The sequence below is a fragment of the Cynocephalus volans genome, chromosome 9 (assembly GCF_027409185.1).
Source record: "Cynocephalus volans isolate mCynVol1 chromosome 9, mCynVol1.pri, whole genome shotgun sequence".
Lineage (NCBI taxonomy): Eukaryota > Metazoa > Chordata > Mammalia > Dermoptera > Cynocephalidae > Cynocephalus > Cynocephalus volans.
Window position 1 is genome coordinate 95,042,602 of NC_084468.1, and position 18,779 is coordinate 95,061,380.

Genomic DNA, 18,779 nt, shown 5'->3' on the forward strand with positions numbered 1-18,779 from the left:
GAGTTAGTTACTGTCTCCTACCCTCCCAGTCCTCAAGTTCTTGATCTGAATGTTAAATTTTCACTATTGTGGAAGCCAGAAGAAGAACATCGAGCTCTGAGGGAAGAAATACTGTAAAAGTTTCTTTGCCACTTAAGTGATTTTTTCTTTCTGACTTGATGTAATTTTTACTGTATCATAGTCTGTCTGTCTCTCTCTTTTTTTTTTTTTTTTTTTTGGCCTAATTTACTTTCTGAATATGGTGAGATATATTGGTGGTATATGTTGAAAAGAGAAAACCATTGAAAATCTACATTTGTAAAAAATGTCCTGGATTCAGGCAACACTGACTGGTACCTGGAGAATTTCCATTACTACGTGCCAAGTTTTCCTTTCGCTTTTCCTATGAACAGTTTCAGGAAAGACAACTTTGACAGTGTCATGTTATACCAAGAACATTGTGCTCGTTCACCCACTGTCCTTAGAACACATCTGGGTAAGGGGAACAGTGTGATGATATGTTTCAGGAAAAAGCAGGTGATTTTACTGCTCTTAAGGGAGTTTTCAGAACTTACATCTATTAACCGATAGAGTATAGATGACTTTATGTTCTATAGGTTAAAATTACTCACAGGAGAAAAGACTACAAGCAGGTGCATAATCAATGTTTCCAATATTCTGAGCTTTCCCAAGAAAAATAACAATAGCCAAAACTTACATAGCATTTACTATATGCTTGGCAATATTTTCAGAGCTGTACATACATTAATTCATTTAATTCTCACAACCCTCTGAGTTATATTCAATGATGATTCTCATCTTATGAGGAAACAGAGGCACAGAATGTTTGTAGAACTTGTCCAACATCACACCGAGGGTAAATAAAGGCTAGAATCAGAATCCACACATGGGTGGTCTGTCTAAAGTCATTGCTTTATACTGTACTGTTTAATTACTAGGATTGCGTAATCATAAAAGGAGTAGGTAACATATTCACATTTTAAAAATAAGTGTAGAGAGCAAAACTTTAAAAACAGGAACCTAGAATCAGATTTGTACGTAATATCAGAAGAGCTAGTTACAATAATTTTCACCCATCAAAAAATATTTGAAGGCTTGTTTATAAACTAATTTTCTGAGCTTAGATCTTATTCCAGAAGATCGATGTCTGCATGGTACATTGTACATAATTTAATTTTCTCATTTGAACATCTTGACACTATATGAACCATGAATGCATGAAATAGGAATTCCAAATGTCTTACACATGGGGAGAAAGCTTTCGAATACTTCTGCAAGAAGCTTAATAGTAGTTTCAGACTAAGTTATGCCTGTTCTTAGTGACTTCCATTATGTATGCCTAAGGTATTAGCACTTTCCTCTGCCTGGGACCCTGAGGTGATGGGTAGATGAGTCTGCTGTCTGTATTTAGACACTTTGCTCGTTTCCTGAGAGCGATGGAAGGCATGTGGATGCTCATTAAGTTTCCAACCATTCCCCGAGAGCAACAGGTGGTGAATCAAAGCCTCCCTGGTATGTCACGGCTGCTTTCCTCAGCGTCTTAGAAATAACGGATGGCATTTGAATGCTCTCTGTAGTACCAGCAGATAAGAAGTAGATGAATGGCAACAGGAAGTATTTCCAAAGCATAAACAAACACACAAGTCTAGGAAGATTATGACTAATGTTTTTCCTACCACACACTCTATAGCCATACATGGCGGTTTCATCTTTTAAGTATTGTTACTTATTCAAACTATGCAATCATGATTAACTGTACAGTGGTGGCTACCTAATAGAAGGAAGGTAACTTTTAGGAATAAAGAACATCCCAAGTTAATGAAGTTATATCATAAAATTATAAATTTTAGCTTTACATTTATAAATATCCAGTGATAACTAATGACCCCGATGTGTCTTTAAATGATCTTTTCAAAATTACTTTTTTATACTGAGCACCTACTACACTATAACGAAAGCACATCTCCCACATGCTGCATTAGAGTGAGAAGACAAAGTTTATTAAAATATAAATAGAATCTGTGATTTAAATCAAATACTGGAGAGTTACCCAATAGTATTTGATAATTGTGTAGAAAAGTATCTCTAGTGAATAATGAAAGAGGTGTTTGTCAATGGATGGCTGCTTCTCATTATAGTCATTAGTCAGGATAGAAAAACAAAGGAAATATCAGAGCTACATGATCTCAACAAAGTACATCTGGAAATTTCCCATAACTCTAGGAATAAAAGCATTTACTGAAGGTGGCAATTCACCAACATCCTTCCTAATTTGAAAAAGTTCAAAACATTTAGACTACTCCACAGGTGACTAGGCAAATGCCAAGGGTCCAGTGGGTTATTTTTCACGGTGGAGAATATAAGATTAAAATAAGATAACAAGTAGAACTGATTGAAATAATATTTTTTGGCTTTGCAATTCCTTCATTCTCAAATCCCCTCTCTTACCAAGAAAAGTGTCTCAAGCTCAAGAGAAGGGACAACTGGATTTCAAAGCACTGAGGTTCCTGTGAGAGGTGCTGGCACTGGCAGCATAGCCTTGCAGACCTACAAGGACCTGCTACCAGAAATGCTGTCCCAGCCCTTCTACATGCCCCTCCTTTCAAACGCCTTCTCCCTTAGTTATAATGCTAGTAAGTTTTTTTTTAATTAACGCTGAATATCATTTTCTTAATTTGTTTTAAAATTTTATGATCCTCTAGTCATTTGTAAAATGCTACCTTTTAAATTTTTTTATGGGTGGAAGTTACTAAGGAACTACCATAAATTAGCTCTACAATATGAAATCATATATTAATTTGTCAAGTTATTTTTGCTAAATATCATGTAATAAGGAAGTCACTTTGGCTCTGGAGTAAACTGTTGTCATAGAGTGTACTTTTCCACTGAAGAAGCCAAAGAGTAAAAATACATTAAAATAACATATCTGAACTTTTAAGATGCTAATCTGGAAACATCAACTGAAAAGCCAGACCAAAATTTCTGAGTGCCAACCTGGAAGACATAGCTTTCATGACTATTAATTATACCAAATATACTCATAAAATATTGTACATTATACTTTATGACCTCTGGGAACTCAAGAATTTAACATATTTATTCTAAGATCACATTATTTCACATAACCCACACTAAGTAGACCCTTCATAAAATAGTATACACAACCCTCATACCGGAAGTAGGAATATTAATTTTAGAATAGACTAATGCCAAATATTGATTCAAAACTTTGTAAGATGAGAACAATGTAAGAAAAAGACTGTACTTACATTATGTTATCCTATCAAATAGTTCTAGAATACGATTTTGTTGTTGCTGTTAAATAAGAAGCTTTTAAAAGAGTAACTACAGCTAGAGCAGTAGAACTTAAAGGCTGTCAGTTGCCATGTGAAAAATTTTAAACAATTTAAAAAAATGCTTTGAATATTTTCAAGTAGTTTTGAACCATTTAAAACAATGTTTTCAAACGAAGTTTTAAGCAATTATTTCAAAAGATACTTAGCAGGTTTGTGGGTGCAGTATATGTGTGGGGCGAAAATATTTTAGCAATATGATTTGTGCTTTGCAGTGAGAATTACTGAGAGGAAATGGAAGCACAGACCTGTTAGACGGATTATTACAATGGATTAATCACAAAAGCAGCTGCCTAAATGTTAGATTTATGGGGATGTTAAGACTAATTCTGGTCAAAACCTGATAGGATCTTATCAATAAAATATGAAGGGAAAGAGATATTCTAGACTTTAAAGAATGACTGTCTTCAAATGAAGTGGCACTGACATTTAAGGGGCACAGTAGCACAATATACAGACCAGATGGCAATGGCAAATGTTAGCAATATCTGTGCTTAATTTTTAATCAAAAAATTTAGCTGGTTCACCTATAGAAAGTATTAAAGAAACAGAATTTTATTTTTAGCTTTATTTCTTTCCCCGATTTTTTTCCAATTTGGGTGACTCTCATAACTACAGTTCTATGAAGCCACGACTGTCCAGTGCAGTATTTACCTTTATCCCCGGGAGTCCAGGAAGCCCAGGAAGCCCTGGTTCACCCTACACAGGAAAATCACACAGCATTATAGAACAGTATTCACTCAGTCATAATATCTGGAGAGAAACATGGCAAATGTTCCTAGCTGAATACTTTCTGCATATATAAATATTTCTAAAAAAAACTGTCTAGTTTCTAGAAGTTTGGTGAGATTATGCAGTTCAGTCAACTCTTGATTCAGGGATTCGCTGACCACTTTGCAGATTTTTCCTCTTCCTGCCAGTTCACTGCTCATTGGCATCTCTATCAGAAGGCAAGACAGAGGAGTAAAAGGAGAAGGAACTCCTATATTTTATCATTCCTTTGGTAAATGATTTGTTGCAGAGGCTGAAGCTATTTGCCGAAATGAGGATTATGTGTGCATTTCAATAATGTATCCTGTGCCAGTGCTCTCTCACCTCAGATAATCAAGAGTTGGCTGTATGAACAGATGGTCACATCAAAACAATACGCATTAAAAGTCTTGCTCACTTAAAAGTATAGTAAGATTTCCTTTCCATTCCTGAATGATGAGAAGATAAACGAATGGTTAAGGTTATACTTAACTCCAGCCTGTATTTCTGACAATTGTTGAGTCTGGGCAATGATGCTTAGCAGCTTAGGGCTAATGGTACCGTGCAGCTGTTCCTGAATACAGGTTTGAGATTAAGTGGCACATTTTGGGTGAGCACAGTGGAGTCAAGCTAAACCTTCTCATTTTCACATAATTGTCTACATTATTTTAAGCACAAAGTATGGTGACAAGAGGTTACATTGCTCAGAAAATCTCCTGAATTCCACTAAAGAAGCATAAAGCAATCTCAGGAGAAAATGAAAGTCCTCCCTGTGTTGGACTGAAGTGATTATTGTTTGTGGAAATAATGTTGAAGGTAAAAGGATCATATTATTTCATGATGGTCAAGGGGATGACAACTATACTAAAAGAGACAGGAACATTAAACTATCAGTAAAGTGGTAGGAGGAGATACTTTTTAAAAATCTAAATGTTCCAAGGAAAATCCACTAACAACAACAGACATTCCATCTTTAATATTATTAATTTCAAATTATGAAGAGCCATGATTTGCTCTGGTATTATCACAAAATGACTTCAGATACTATTGTTTAAGCTGTGTGATTAGACAAAAAAGAAACAATGACTTTCTTGACAGTTTAGGTCAAAGGGACTTCAGGAATGCAAAAGAAAAACTATTCTGTTCAAAACTATATAAATGAAAGTTTGCATTGTGAACAATAAGTCTAAGATGAGAGTAAGCCAGAGAAGAAAGGATGATTATTAAGAACTTATTTGTTATTCCATTCAAAGAATACTTGTCCAAGTAGGTTCAACTTTACACAGATATAACATTATACATTTGATTTTCTTTCCCTTTCGCCCTTCAATCAATAAATTTAAGAGGATCTAGTAGAAAGGGCTTGTATACATATCTTTCTGAAAATTCTTTTACTTAAAAAAAATTATAAGGTCCTTGAAAACAGTGAGTTGCAGTAGAATATGCAACAAATGAAAGTAAACATACTGGTGACAAGTTATAGCTTTGTATGATTTTAGAGAAGTACCACAAATTTATTTTGGAGACATCCTATTTGAAACATTTATGGAAATACATACGTTGTAATGCTATTTTCCAAGAGGAGTTCTCATCACACCCTTTCCTCCCACCAAATTAACAGGATTGTATGGCTACTTTAAAGAAAGATAACTTATGCACATATGCATACACAGACACACATCCATGTTTTCTAACAATGAGAAAGATATATAACACATTATGAAGTATTTTATAATGTAGATGGAATACTTAAAGAGACATTAAGCATTTAGCTTTTCCCTATATCATATGTGTATGTATGTGTGTTAGGTCATACATGTACTTTTTAGTGAACAAATATTTCAGAAAATCATATTTCATAGTCTTGGATTTTTATAAATTTGACCTTTCCAAATTTATGTTTACTTAATGTAGTAGTCGACATAATAAAAAATTATATTTAATGTTACCCTTTGTGGAACATTTCATAACATTTTTAGGAAGACAGTTCTTCTTACATCAATTCTGTATCTTTATACCATGAAAGCTTATCTTCTAACTAGAAGACAGGTTTTCATTTCACTTCTCCATTCTTGCCCACTCCTTGGCTGAGGAGCTTCTCTGAGTTGAGGTCTTGGGCTTGCACAGCCAGTAGGTCAAATCTGAGTCACCGTTAAGAATTGGTTTGTTATTCTATTCAAAGAATACTTGTCCAAGTAGATTAACCTTTACATGGATACACTATACTTTTGATTTTCTTTATTCTTTCCCTTTCATCTTTCACTTTCCCTTACAGGAGACCCTGAAAATCAGGACTCTGCTTTCACCTCACGTCCCTGCTACGGTGCCCTGTACTTCGACAGAGAGTTCAACTGTGAGGGTCCCTTCTGATGGGGGATCAAGGAATTTTATTTCTTTAAAATTAAAATACATATTTTAAAAAGATGTGGAGAAGTTAGGAAGGAAAGAATTAGGTGATGAAACACAATATCTATTTTATAAATCTACACATTCACTTTACAAGCATATATATGTACAGTCCAATGCACATATCAATCACATACTCTACTATTGAGGCTATAAAAAGAAAATAATCCAATGAAATCATCCCTACAGTATGAATATTACTCTGGATGTTAAACTTTGATGCTAGAAAAGACAACACAGTGGAAAGCTAATCAATAGGCTTTTTGCTGTGTCGTGATGTTCTGTATTTTTCTAGGCATGTCCCTAAGCAGGAGCTTAAGTGCCAATGAATTCACACCACAATTCTGCAATGGCAAGAAAAATGCCTCAGAGATCTCTTGAATTGATTCTGTACTCAGTTCAGTTTGTCATTTTTCTAACCTAAGTAAACAGCAAGTGTGGAAGTACTTTACTTTTAAGTCAATGTTGGGGTAAGTATCGTGAGATCCCAAAATTAGACAAAGGAAGTCATAACACTATGGGAAAGTAAGATTGCATCAAAGGGTAGAGTCTTGCCTAAATATTAATGAAAAAGACGATGCTCATTTCAGGGCACATATTCATTCAGATGGGTTGTAAGCTTGTAATGAGTCCACTCCTCTCAATATAAGTATAATTTAAAATAGGTTTTTAATGAAATGCAAAAGAAATCCAACACTTCCATGTGTAAACCTATTAACTTCCAGAATAAATCTAAACTATATTTCTAAATAATCATGATAAAGCAATGTTTCATTAATAATTGAAATCAATTTGTAGATGCCACTCTGAAAACAGTGGAAACTATACAAGATTCTAGCAGATTTGTTTTGGTTTATGTTTTAGAGACACAATAGTCTTGCAGATTTTTTTTTTCTTTTTTTAAGCAAATCACAGACTTGGAGAGCAGTTTAAACTTAGTTTTTAATTTTTAAAGACTAAGGGACCTAAAATTAGATCATCTGAGAAGATTAGTTTCTTTTCAAACTAAAGCAGACACTGTATTTCTTAGTATATTCCTTAAATAAGGAATCAGTAGGAAATCTTAAAAATTAAATAAAATTCGTAGGGTTCTGCTGGGCTGTTTGGAAAAGTCTCAACTTTACCTGAAACTGGTCCCCACGAATCATTACTCTTAGATTCTTAGTTTCAAGAGAAAAATGTTTTTAAATTAGAGAAATGTTTTAAAAATGTGAAAGATTTACTCAAAAATTACTTCCATCCTAAGTGTCTGAAACAAAGCAATGATCCTATCAGTGACATCAAGAATGTGGGAACACTATTTCACTATGTCTTGAGGTTCCACACTACTGTCTTGGGATTTATTCTTTCTTCCCCTTTCTGCTAATGAGTAAATTCTATTTTTTTCTATTCATATTTTTGTCTATAACAATAGCTACTGCGAGACAAAGGCAGGGTCATGATCTTAAGAGATTTAAGCTAATGTGAAATTCACATTTAATTGTTAACTACAATATATCTGTTATCTAAAATCTGACTGCACTGGGCATTCATATCCAGATGCTCAGAGGATAAACTGCTAACATGTGTTTCCTGCCTCAGACTCAAATGAGTATATAAATCTAAACATGTTCACAGCATGTCCTCTAATTTATTGCTGAAGTAAAGCATAGATTGGTTAGTTAAAGTGGTATGGCTAGTGTCTCTAAAATTTAGTTTATTAACAAAGTTTTTTTGTATAACATAACACTCATGGCACACATAGATACGATTTGCATAAAAAATTAACAATGGGGAAGCACTTGCAATGAAAGGAAAAGGAACACAATTTTTAAAGAACCGTTATTTTCATTGACACAGTTAAGCAAACATTCATTCCTTCTCATGAAAGACAGACACATGCAGATTACTTTTAAGCATGCAAGATAAGTTGTTGGCATTTCAATCCAACTGATCTTTGTTAGTTTCAAATAGCTGAGCATCTGCAGACTTTAGTTCATAAAGCATGTACAGAGTTTTTACATGTACAGAGTTTGTTTTCATATTTTGCTATTGTCAGCATGAAGACCTTTAAAAATGCAAAACAACCAAAAATACTCTATGCAAAGCATGAAACCTGCATCATTTTGCAATAATAGTTTTCTTACTACACAGTGGATAGTTGATATAGAATGGTGAATGTGAGACAGTAAGAACACTCTAGGGGTAGAGAGATTACCTTTTGCCCTGGACGACCAGATTCTCCAGGTTCCCCCTGGCCAAAGAAAACCAAATATGAAAGGGACAGTCTTTTAAGAATTTTCCATAATCTTTAGGCCTCTGGGCACTTTCACAAAGATGGCCTAGAGTCCTTCTTGATCACATGCACTTTGTTCACGTTATTCTTTTACTCCACATCTCACTAGACATAGGTAAATTTTTCTTGCTGCAAATATAACTATAGCCTACATATAAATCCACATTTCCATAAAAACCAATCAGAAAAGGAAGAAAAGACAAAGCTTCTTATTTAAGCCTTCATCAGATTTCCCACAGATATTCCCCACTGTCTTCGGAAACCAATTATTGCAGGAAAATAGGAACAGAGTTATAACCCTCAAAGTTGGTAAAAGGGGAGAGATAGCAGAGGCTCATAAAAATCAAAACTATGACTCCTGGGGTATGAACACTTGCAAAGTGATAGTTACCTTAATTCCTGCAGCAGATGATCCAGGGTCACCCTAAAACAAAACCCATGAGAGATTATGCTACAAATTATGGGAACAGGAAACATCACAAACACCGAGAGAACCATTACCGACACAGGTACTCAAAGAGACCCCATGGATGGACCTAACTGTGCTCCACAAGACTTTCTACCAATAAGTCAACTGTTAAGATGTCAACAATTTCCAAGATAAACAATTTAATTCCTAAAAACATGGGTTTACTTTGAATGCAAAATATCTAAAAACTATATTCCTTGAAATAAATACAAATATGTAAATATGAATCTGTTCCCTTGATACAGTGCTTAAAAATGCATTCTGAAGCAGTAAATGATAGTGATGTGGAACTTTTGGTTTTCTTTGTTTCTGGGATTTATTTATGTCATCAGCTATCATTTACTAGGAGTTCCCTGACCCTTTTGGTCTTCAGAAAGTCAAGGTTCAACAGATGAAGCCAGAAGGTTAATGATGCCGAGTTGGAAAAAGCCACGCAGCAGGTCAGTTTGTTTTCCTCCTCGTGAAGCACTGTCACAGTTACACCCGGCACATTTTTTCCAACTTTCCACTTCTTTCTTCATAACACGGTCAACAAGGAAGTAATAGGATGATGGATGACTTGCAGGTGAGGGGGACACACGTAAGCTCTGAGAGAAAGTCTTGAGACAGAATCCGGTTTTTTAGAAAGCAAGTATTCCACCCAGATTTCACAGAGAGTGGCTACATTTCTAAAGCAAATATGTTATAAATAAGCAGATAGGGACTAGTGGAGAAGAGAAAATGGATAATAGAACAAAGGGCCTAGATATTTAAGTTCCTTCTAGCCCTCTCTGTCCCATGAACATGCTAGAAGGAAAAAGAAAAGGGGGAATACTTAGTCATTTGAGACTGTCAAGAAAATAGAGACACTTACTGGAGGAAGGCACACATTGGGATTTCCTCAGCTGTCTCATCTGTACAAATGCTCAGGGAGCTCCAGGGGCCTATTCCCTTGTTCTAGGTTCCAGAAGCTGCTCATCAATCTCTTTTAGAGACAGACCTAAGGCCTCAGGCCTCTGCACATGGAGCACTTGTTCCCTTCCCTCCATTCCTCTCCCTTCTTCCCATGGCTGGCACCTTCTCTTTCTTCAGGTCTCAGCTCAAGTGGCTTTGCCTCAAAGAACCCTCCACCGACCAACCCAGACACATGCCCCCTCATGCACACATCTTATCGTGCAGCATCCAGCTCTGCCCATGTCTGGCACAGCTCACTTTGTAACTACCTGTTTATGTTTCCTGCCTATTCACTGTCTGTTCCCCATTAGACGCTCAGCTGATGTGAGCAGGTTCTGCGTCTGGTTTTTTGTTGTTTTTCTTTTCAGAGCCCAGCCCATAGTGTGTGCTCAATACATATATAGTGAATGAAGGAACAAATCTCAAGAAGAATTTTTTAAACAGGTTAGCAGTGAGGGATCAAAATGAAAAATACCTTTAAAAAAGAAATAAAAAGCTTTAAGAAGTAGGAAATAGTAAATTAGCTTGTTGAGGAAACAGATAAATATGAGTTTCTCTGACATCTGTAATTGCTATTACCTAAGGAAAAACTGAAACATGACTAAACGTAAAGAAAAGGGGAACACCAAATGCCGTCTCACTATAAAATGATACTGATTTCTCTTCCCAGTCATTAACATTCAATTGAGTTCCAAAAGGGAAGAAAAATAAATGTGGCTAATAAAGTAATACTTATTTCTATTTTTACTAAATTAAGTTTAAAAGCTATCAACACCAAAGAATCAAGATTGTAATATTTAGCAAAATAAGATCTTTGAATTCATAAAAGCAATTCTGACTTTAAAAATCTCCTTCTCTCATTTCATTTATACCTCACAAAACTCCCATGGGATAGGGCAGATATTACTATTTCTATTTAACAACAAATGAGGAAATTGAAACAACTGGTGGGTGAATTTGAGGATTACTAAATTCTACTGCCATGTTCTTTTTCTCAGAATAAGAGAAGGGTTGGCTTATTTCATTTTGAGAACAGGGTATAAAGGTTGTAGTAAACTTATACATAAAAGGAAGTTGTTTACATTAACTGTAGTTAGTTTTTTTTAGAATTTTAAAGAAAAGTAGTTAGATAATCCACTGTATGAGAATAAAGGCTGGATTTAGTTCTCACAGCATGTGGATGGAAAGAAAAGAACAGTATCTTGAAAGGCTGATTTATTTGTGGAAATCTGAGCTGTTTCATTTGATGGACAACTAAAAGTGATATTTTTATTCTCTTTTTAAAAATTTAGAACTGTGAAATCTCAAGGAATTTTTATAACTTTCAAGTGGCAAGGCAACTGCTGGAAGACGTTCATAAGTTAAACATTTTAAAGGATAATGCTGCAAGTAGTGGAAATAAAACAGTGTGTGTTTTTAATCTTCCTTCCCCCTCAAGTGAAAATGAATACAGGATTAAAGTAGGGGAAGAAAAAACCCCATTATGTCTTCAATATATTCTTAGCTTCATAAGTCAGTTGGTTTGAAAATAAAAACTTTCATAGCATTATTCATAGATGTAGAAATACTATGAGAAGATACTTGAGGTAAATAAATTTTATCATTTTAAACTCAAACACAGTTTCTGTTTTTGTTTGTGATTATTTTCAAACACAACACTCAGTAGATAATACAAGTATGTATGTGATAGTAAAGCATATATGGATATATAAAGTGAATGTGGAACTTACGCCTATCATTCATTAATTAATTCAATAAATATTTATTGAGCACTAATTGTTTGCTGGGTATGTTTTGGATGCAGGGATGTGGGTGCTGGAAAGACAATAGTGAGCAATGCAGTTACAGTCTCCGCCCTTGTCCTTCACTTACAATATCACTTGCTGACATATGTCATACAAAAATATATCAGTTGAAAGCATGAAAGATACTTTCTTTTTCTTTCTTTAGTTTTTTTTTTTTTTTTTAAACGTGGGCTAGGAAGAGACTGTTATGTTTGGGAAATTCTGTGTCACTGCGTATACACAGAAGTGATAGGCAATGCATGGTGCAGGACTAATTCCACCATCCAAGGAAAATAAGACATAATTTAAAGTAAAACATCGTTTAAAAAGTTGTTCATTCAATAAGCATTTCCTAACTTCTAACTACATGCCAGGAACTTGGGTTGGTGCTGGGAATAGAACAGTTTTTTGTTTGTTTGCTTGTTTTCTTTTTCAGTGAGCTGGATGTCTAATTTAACGAAGAATTATAATAAGCCATGATAAGAGTTATGAAAGGGATTATAAAGAGTGCTGTGGGAGCATATAGCAGGTGACCTAACAATCCAGAGGAGACTGAAAGGCTGCTCCAAGATGACATATATACCCAGGTTTCAGTGGACTTAAGAATGAACAGGATTAGGAAGTGCAGCAGTGGAGGTGAAGCATTTGGAGGAGCAGGACAGAGAGTAGGAGTGTCATAAGCTAAGGGAGTAAGCGTGTGCTAACTTACAGAAGGCCCGGTGTTGAGTGCGGTGGGAGGGCCCACTAAGATAGACATCAAGATGTGATTTTAAGAAAAGAAGGCAATTTGGTTGGTGGCTTCAAATATGGTGTGGCTTCTGAAAAGGCTCAGAGGATGCAAATCAAAGATGCTGTGTGGATGTAAAGAAGGCAGCATATACACATAGGAATGGAAACTGGGGGAGCCAAGAAAAGGGAAACACAGACAGGTAATGCCAAGAATGTGAGGGTATAGCTTTTGAAGCAACAGATACAACTGTAAATAACAGAGTGGTGTGGTCAAACCACTCAGTGTGCTACACAGACACCCACTTTCAAGTGGGGGGACACAGATAAGAAATCTATGTCTACATTTGTTGGTGGGATTAACCGTAAGGAGTAGAACATAACCCTTCTATAGTAACTCTACATATGATTGAAATCAGTCTTTGGCAGGTTGTTCTTAAACCTACAGTGCACTGTAGTTGCTGGCCACAGAGAAAACCCAGCCTAGTGGTCTTTTATAGTTCCACAGTATTTCCAGACGATTAGTCTGGAAAGAATTAGATTGCTTTACCATCCAAAGGCACTGAGTTGGATCAAAAGGAAAAAAATCCTATTAAAGTGAATCAATGACGTAATTTACTACATCAATGGCTGAAAAGATGCATTTTTTTGATTTTACATCTCAAATTTGGTAAATGATGAATGAGTTTCACATACAGAACACAAAGGCCATGAGAAGAGTGTTTCCAACATGCTGAAAACAAATTATATGACAGAAGCAGGAAATGTTTAAAAAACACATCAAAAATTATATTCCAATTACAGCATTCTTGGGATGAATGCTCAGGGTCAGATTACATATTATACACATTACAGATTCCTATTTACAATCCCCTGTTTAGACCCATTTAAAGTTTATAGAAATGATTTCCGTTTTAACTGAAGCATTTCTTGTACTTAATTTCAGCTGACTAATAAAAGTTTTTGGTAAAAAAAAAGAAATGGTTGATTTCAATTTCCATGTGGTAAGAAAAGCTAACACTTATTGAGCGTTTATTATGTGTGAGTCAGTATGGTAAATGATTTGCATTAATACATAAAATAAGAATAGTATTCCTTTGAGATGACCTTGGTCTTTTCAAAGAAAAAACTTGCTTTACTATTGTGAAAATAAATTTCAAAAAACGTGTGATTAAAAAAACAGTTATTGGTCTATGTTCTAAAAATGAAGCTTTAAAAATACATCTTCTAAAGTATAAAATTCTCTACATAAATCCACATAGGTGTAGTTCAGACTTGTTATAAATTTTTTCACCTGAAGAAACTGCCCTCTGTACAAAATATTTCATTTCTTGGAGCAGAGGTTGGCAACTGTGGCCAAATCCAGCTGTCCACCTAACAAGGCCATGAGCTAAGAATGGTTTTTACTTTTTAAATGGTTTAAAAAATCAAAATAACAATAATATTTCACGACACGTGAAAATTACATGAAATCAAAATTTCACTGTCCAGAAATAAACTTTTATTGGAAAACAACCACATTCATTTGTTCACATATTGTCTATAGTTGCTTTCACACAATGACAGAGTTGAGTGGTTGTGACAGACCCTGTATCACCTCAAGGCCTAACATACTAATTTTTTCGCCCTTTACAGAAAAAGTTTGCTGACCTCTGCTTTTAGACAAAAACAAGGAAGTTAAACCTAACATCCAGGTTTATATATCTACGGTTTCAAATTTTGACTTCAAGAATAGTCAAGGTATATCAACGGTTTCATTTGTATTAAACATATTCATGTCATTTGATTGCAGCATAATACTTAAATATGGCAGATAAATAAAATGGGTCTACAGCAGTGGTACTCAACCGGGGATCATTTTGTTCCCCAGGGAACATTTGGCAATGCCTGGAGACATGTCTGGTTGTCACAGCTCAGGGGATGCTACTGATATAGGGTAGAGACCAAGCATGATGCTAAACGTCTTAAAGCTCCCACAGCAAAGAATTATCTGGCCCAAAATATCAAGAGTGCTGAGGTTGGGAAATCCTGGTCTACATGTAACTCAGAATACACTATAATTTCTAGACTATTCCTCAAATAAAAACACAATTGCTACGTGGTGATATTAATTTCTTACTACCACCCAAGCAATACTTATGTTAATATTTATGAGAAGGGGAAAGATATATTTCTTTTTATTTTGTGGATATGTTTTTATAACTAACCATTATCCATCTGTACTATAATAATTTTCAAAGTGAAATAGTCCTATTCTCAACTGTAAGCCTAAATGAATAATTCTTTTTTTCATCACTCAGTTACTTAGCTTGATTTAAATTAAAATCCACCTGACTTCTATTTTCAGTTTCTCAAAAGATATTCCTAATTCTTTTTTTTTTTCTTTTTGTTATTTCTTCTCCTTAAATCTTAACACATAGCACAAGCGAAGTAAAATATCCTTTCTGTGTTGGAGATGTCTGTAAAGTATTAATCCAAACAAAAGCTATAATGGTAGACAGAGAGGGAACAACAACAACAACAACAAAAGAACAGGCAGGAAGACATGTCACAGACTACTGCAATATAAATGCTAACGATGTAATACAAAGGATGACAAAATATTCAGATTTAGTGAATTTCAAGTTAAGGCAAATTTTCATCGACATTCACTTACCATCAAACTTTTAAGTGACATTCATCTACAATCAAACTTTTAAATCTTATCCCAATCCTCTGACACGTTCCCTCCTAAAACTGAGACAAACTGAGTCACTTTAGGAACACTATTTTTACAGTCCTCTGTGTAAAGGGAGTATCCGATTTTCACATGAGTAAGTATTTTTATTCCTTGAAAGCCATATTACTGGAAACTTAGCAACACATTTTTCTGGAACTTTTGACATAGTATCTTACTTTCAAAATATTTAAATTTGTAAACAGAACCTTGTGGAATAATCACCTTTTATAAATCAAATATTTAAATGGTTTCTAATCTTGGAGAATTATTTCTGACTTCATCATATTAAACTATTCTCACCGATCTCAAAATCTCCCATTTCATATACACGAAATAATATTTCTTGCTCATACACACACCCTTTCATATTTCACAAAACTGTACCTTTTCACCTGTGTCACCTTTGGGGCCATTCTCTCCAGCATCTCCCTGTCAAGAGAAAAAAGCAATGAATATAAAATATATTGGTGACATTAAGCAAAGAGTATTTTTCATTATTTTAAGTTTCTTTCATAAACACTATACATTAAAATCTGTTGCAAATGTTCTACAGAGTTAATATACTTTTACTTGACCAGATGCCTGATATCAACAAAATAAATTTTATTACAATGAACGTGGTGATACCAATAAAATAAATTTTATTATGATGAATATGGTGATATCAATAAACTAAATTTTGTTACAATGAACACAGCTGAATAGTTTTAAACTACTCTATCACATTAACAGAAAGCAGCAATTTATCTGTCTGTCATTTTCTAATAGCTTATTCAGACACTTAAGCCTCCTAACTCTGTCTCTTTTCTCCTGTGCGCAAAGCTCCACTATAACAAAGGTTTTCTCCTGACAATTCCCTCAGTATGCCATGTACCTTACCATCTCTGCACCCTCCATACCATTCCTGCCATCTGGACCCCTACCCTCTCTTTTCCTTTCTATCTGTGTAAATCCTACCCTGTCTTCAAGCTCATCTCAAATCTCAAAGTATATGACAAGGTCCTCAAGATCCGTGAGCTGAATATTTATTTATCTGGGCCTACATGGTTTGCATTTGTGAAATGAATACTTATATTTTATTAGAAAACTTTTTTGAATCACAGGAGAATGAATTTAACGAGTTTGTGCATTCTTTGTTATTTTTTGAGACTTCCTACGCCTGTTCCCTCGCTGACATCTCTTTTCTATCTACAAAGCAATGCATTTTAAAGAAAAGCATTCATTTATTATCCATGCTTTGCTTCCTTAAATTCAGAATTCTTTAATTTCAGTCTTACAGCATATTGTAGTGGAAATGTCATGGACTTTGGAGCCAGGGAGAACTGAGCTCCGCTCCAGTACTTACCGGGCAAATGAAATTCTTTTTGCGATAAGTTGCTCATGTGTAAAGTAAGAGCAAGAATACTTTATGCGATTATACAAAATAAGGAATATACTGTGTGTACAGCAACTAGGACGGTATCTGGCACATTACAAGCCATTAATGACAGCCGTTAGCAGTATCAATGCATTATTGTTCAGATATTCCACAGGCTGGAATGCCCTTCTCTCTAGCTTTGTACGATGTCACTTTTCTATCATTTAAAAATTTCCTTAAAATAAGATAGAAACTATTAACAATGGTTTTTTGGGAGAGGAGAAAGAGAACGTCGGGTCACTATTTTTCTCTGTATTTTCTTTTATTTTTTCAAATAAGTGTGAAGTTAACCTGCCCAGGCATTTGTCTGTGGTAATGGAAGAGCCACAGTGGGCCCTAAGAGACTGAGCCACTTCATCTGATGAACCCCGGAACGGTGCTGGCACTGCTCCTTGTCCTTCTGTAATTTCTAAACAAAAGAGTCATCTGAACACTAATTAATTTCGAGTTAATTACCATGACCTTGTTGGATGCCAAATAAATGTACTGATCATCTGCTATGAGGGACATTTGATAGACAGTTTATTTGCATGCTTTTTTAAAAACTGCTTGAAAATCCCTTTATTAAAAAACAAAACAAACAAAACAATCCTTCTTATTAGGAAAACTGGCTCAGAGTGGGTTGTGAAGTGAAGGGTTTGGATGAACTGTCCCCTTAGGAGACTGCCTTTTCTATCTATCTTGCTCCTCTTCCATTTAAATAAGTGCCTTTTTCTTTTTGCCTTATGATGCTGATAAATACAGTTACCCTGAAGACTCTTTCTTGATCTTTAGGTGATCTTCTTTTGGCATTAGAGGTTATAATACTGAGTTGTCAGAAAGATCATATCCCTTCTGAAGAGCATCATGTGCTATCTCGGTAGTTTCCTATTTAGACAGCACACTTCTGAGGCACTGTTAAAGTAAACAGCACAAGAACCAGGAAAATAAGAGCCACAATATGCACTCCGTCTAAAAATAATCAGGACAGGCCCCAAAGTAGTAAGGAAATGAGTTTAAGAGAAATTTAACATGCAGCAACCTGCTTCTTTTGTTCCTCTTTTTAGTTTTTATGGGAATTCTTTCTGGGGTAGCTTTCAGATAATTGCTGCAGGTAAACATCTGTACTCTTTTAGTGACATAAGAAGCAGTAGAGAGAGATGTGGATGCTTAGAAAAGTATTGGAATGGCATTAGCAAGTAGGGAAAACAGAGATTTTGCAGGCCTAGGGATTTTTGAAAGCCATTTAAAAGCTTGACAGAATGCTTAAATGTGCTCCCTTTCTCTCCATTTCTTTAAACCTTTTTACTCAAACGTTTGTCCATACATAAGAATTATGCTATTTTCTCTTTTCACTAATTAAAAGTTTGGAAACAAACCAAAAAAAAAAAAAAAAAACAGTGGTCATTCTATCTACCTATATCTATATCTACTTATCTATCATCTCTATCTATCCATCCATCCATCCAGTTCAGTTTGGGTACCTCTTTGGAGGAAAAAAAGAGATACATACAGGCAGCATCATTCTCACCTTTTCTCCTTGTTCTCCAGGTTCTCCCTGAGAAAAAGAACAGAGACTGGGTGACATTGCATCATAGAACACCTCACTAAGCAACATCGAACAAAATGAATATTGAACATACCAGATAAATCATGTGTGACACTTTGTATTTTGGCTATACATAGTCTCTATATGAAAACAAATGGTAAGATGAATTTCCTAGAGAATGGGGTATGGCTATCAATATCAAGTATAAGCTTAATTCTTTGCTTTTACAGGACCAAATAAATGTATTTTAAGCTTGTCATCCAGAAACTGGCTTTGGGGACACTAAGGAGAACAATAGTGTGATAATTCAATATCTTGAGAGGCTTTTTAGTCTATTACTTTTTATTCTGCCCAAATTGGACTAGCTTGTCCTTCCACCAACCCTCTTATTCAAAGCATCCCCTGGTGCATGGATTATT

General features: G+C 35.0%; 1 protein-coding gene across 1 annotated transcript in view; it reads right to left on the bottom strand.

Moving 5' to 3' along the window:
• COL25A1 (collagen type XXV alpha 1 chain) overlaps nucleotides 1-18,779 on the bottom strand; it is a 429,426-nt gene that overhangs the window by 48,371 nt on the left and 362,276 nt on the right. The window contains exons 14-18 of the mRNA XM_063107468.1: nucleotides 18,343-18,369; nucleotides 15,800-15,844; nucleotides 9,176-9,208; nucleotides 8,707-8,742; nucleotides 4,008-4,052 (exon numbers count right to left, since the gene is read on the bottom strand). Coding sequence (XP_062963538.1) covers nucleotides 4,008-4,052; nucleotides 8,707-8,742; nucleotides 9,176-9,208; nucleotides 15,800-15,844; nucleotides 18,343-18,369 — 186 coding nt within the window. The remainder of the gene's footprint in view (nucleotides 1-4,007; nucleotides 4,053-8,706; nucleotides 8,743-9,175; nucleotides 9,209-15,799; nucleotides 15,845-18,342; nucleotides 18,370-18,779) is intronic.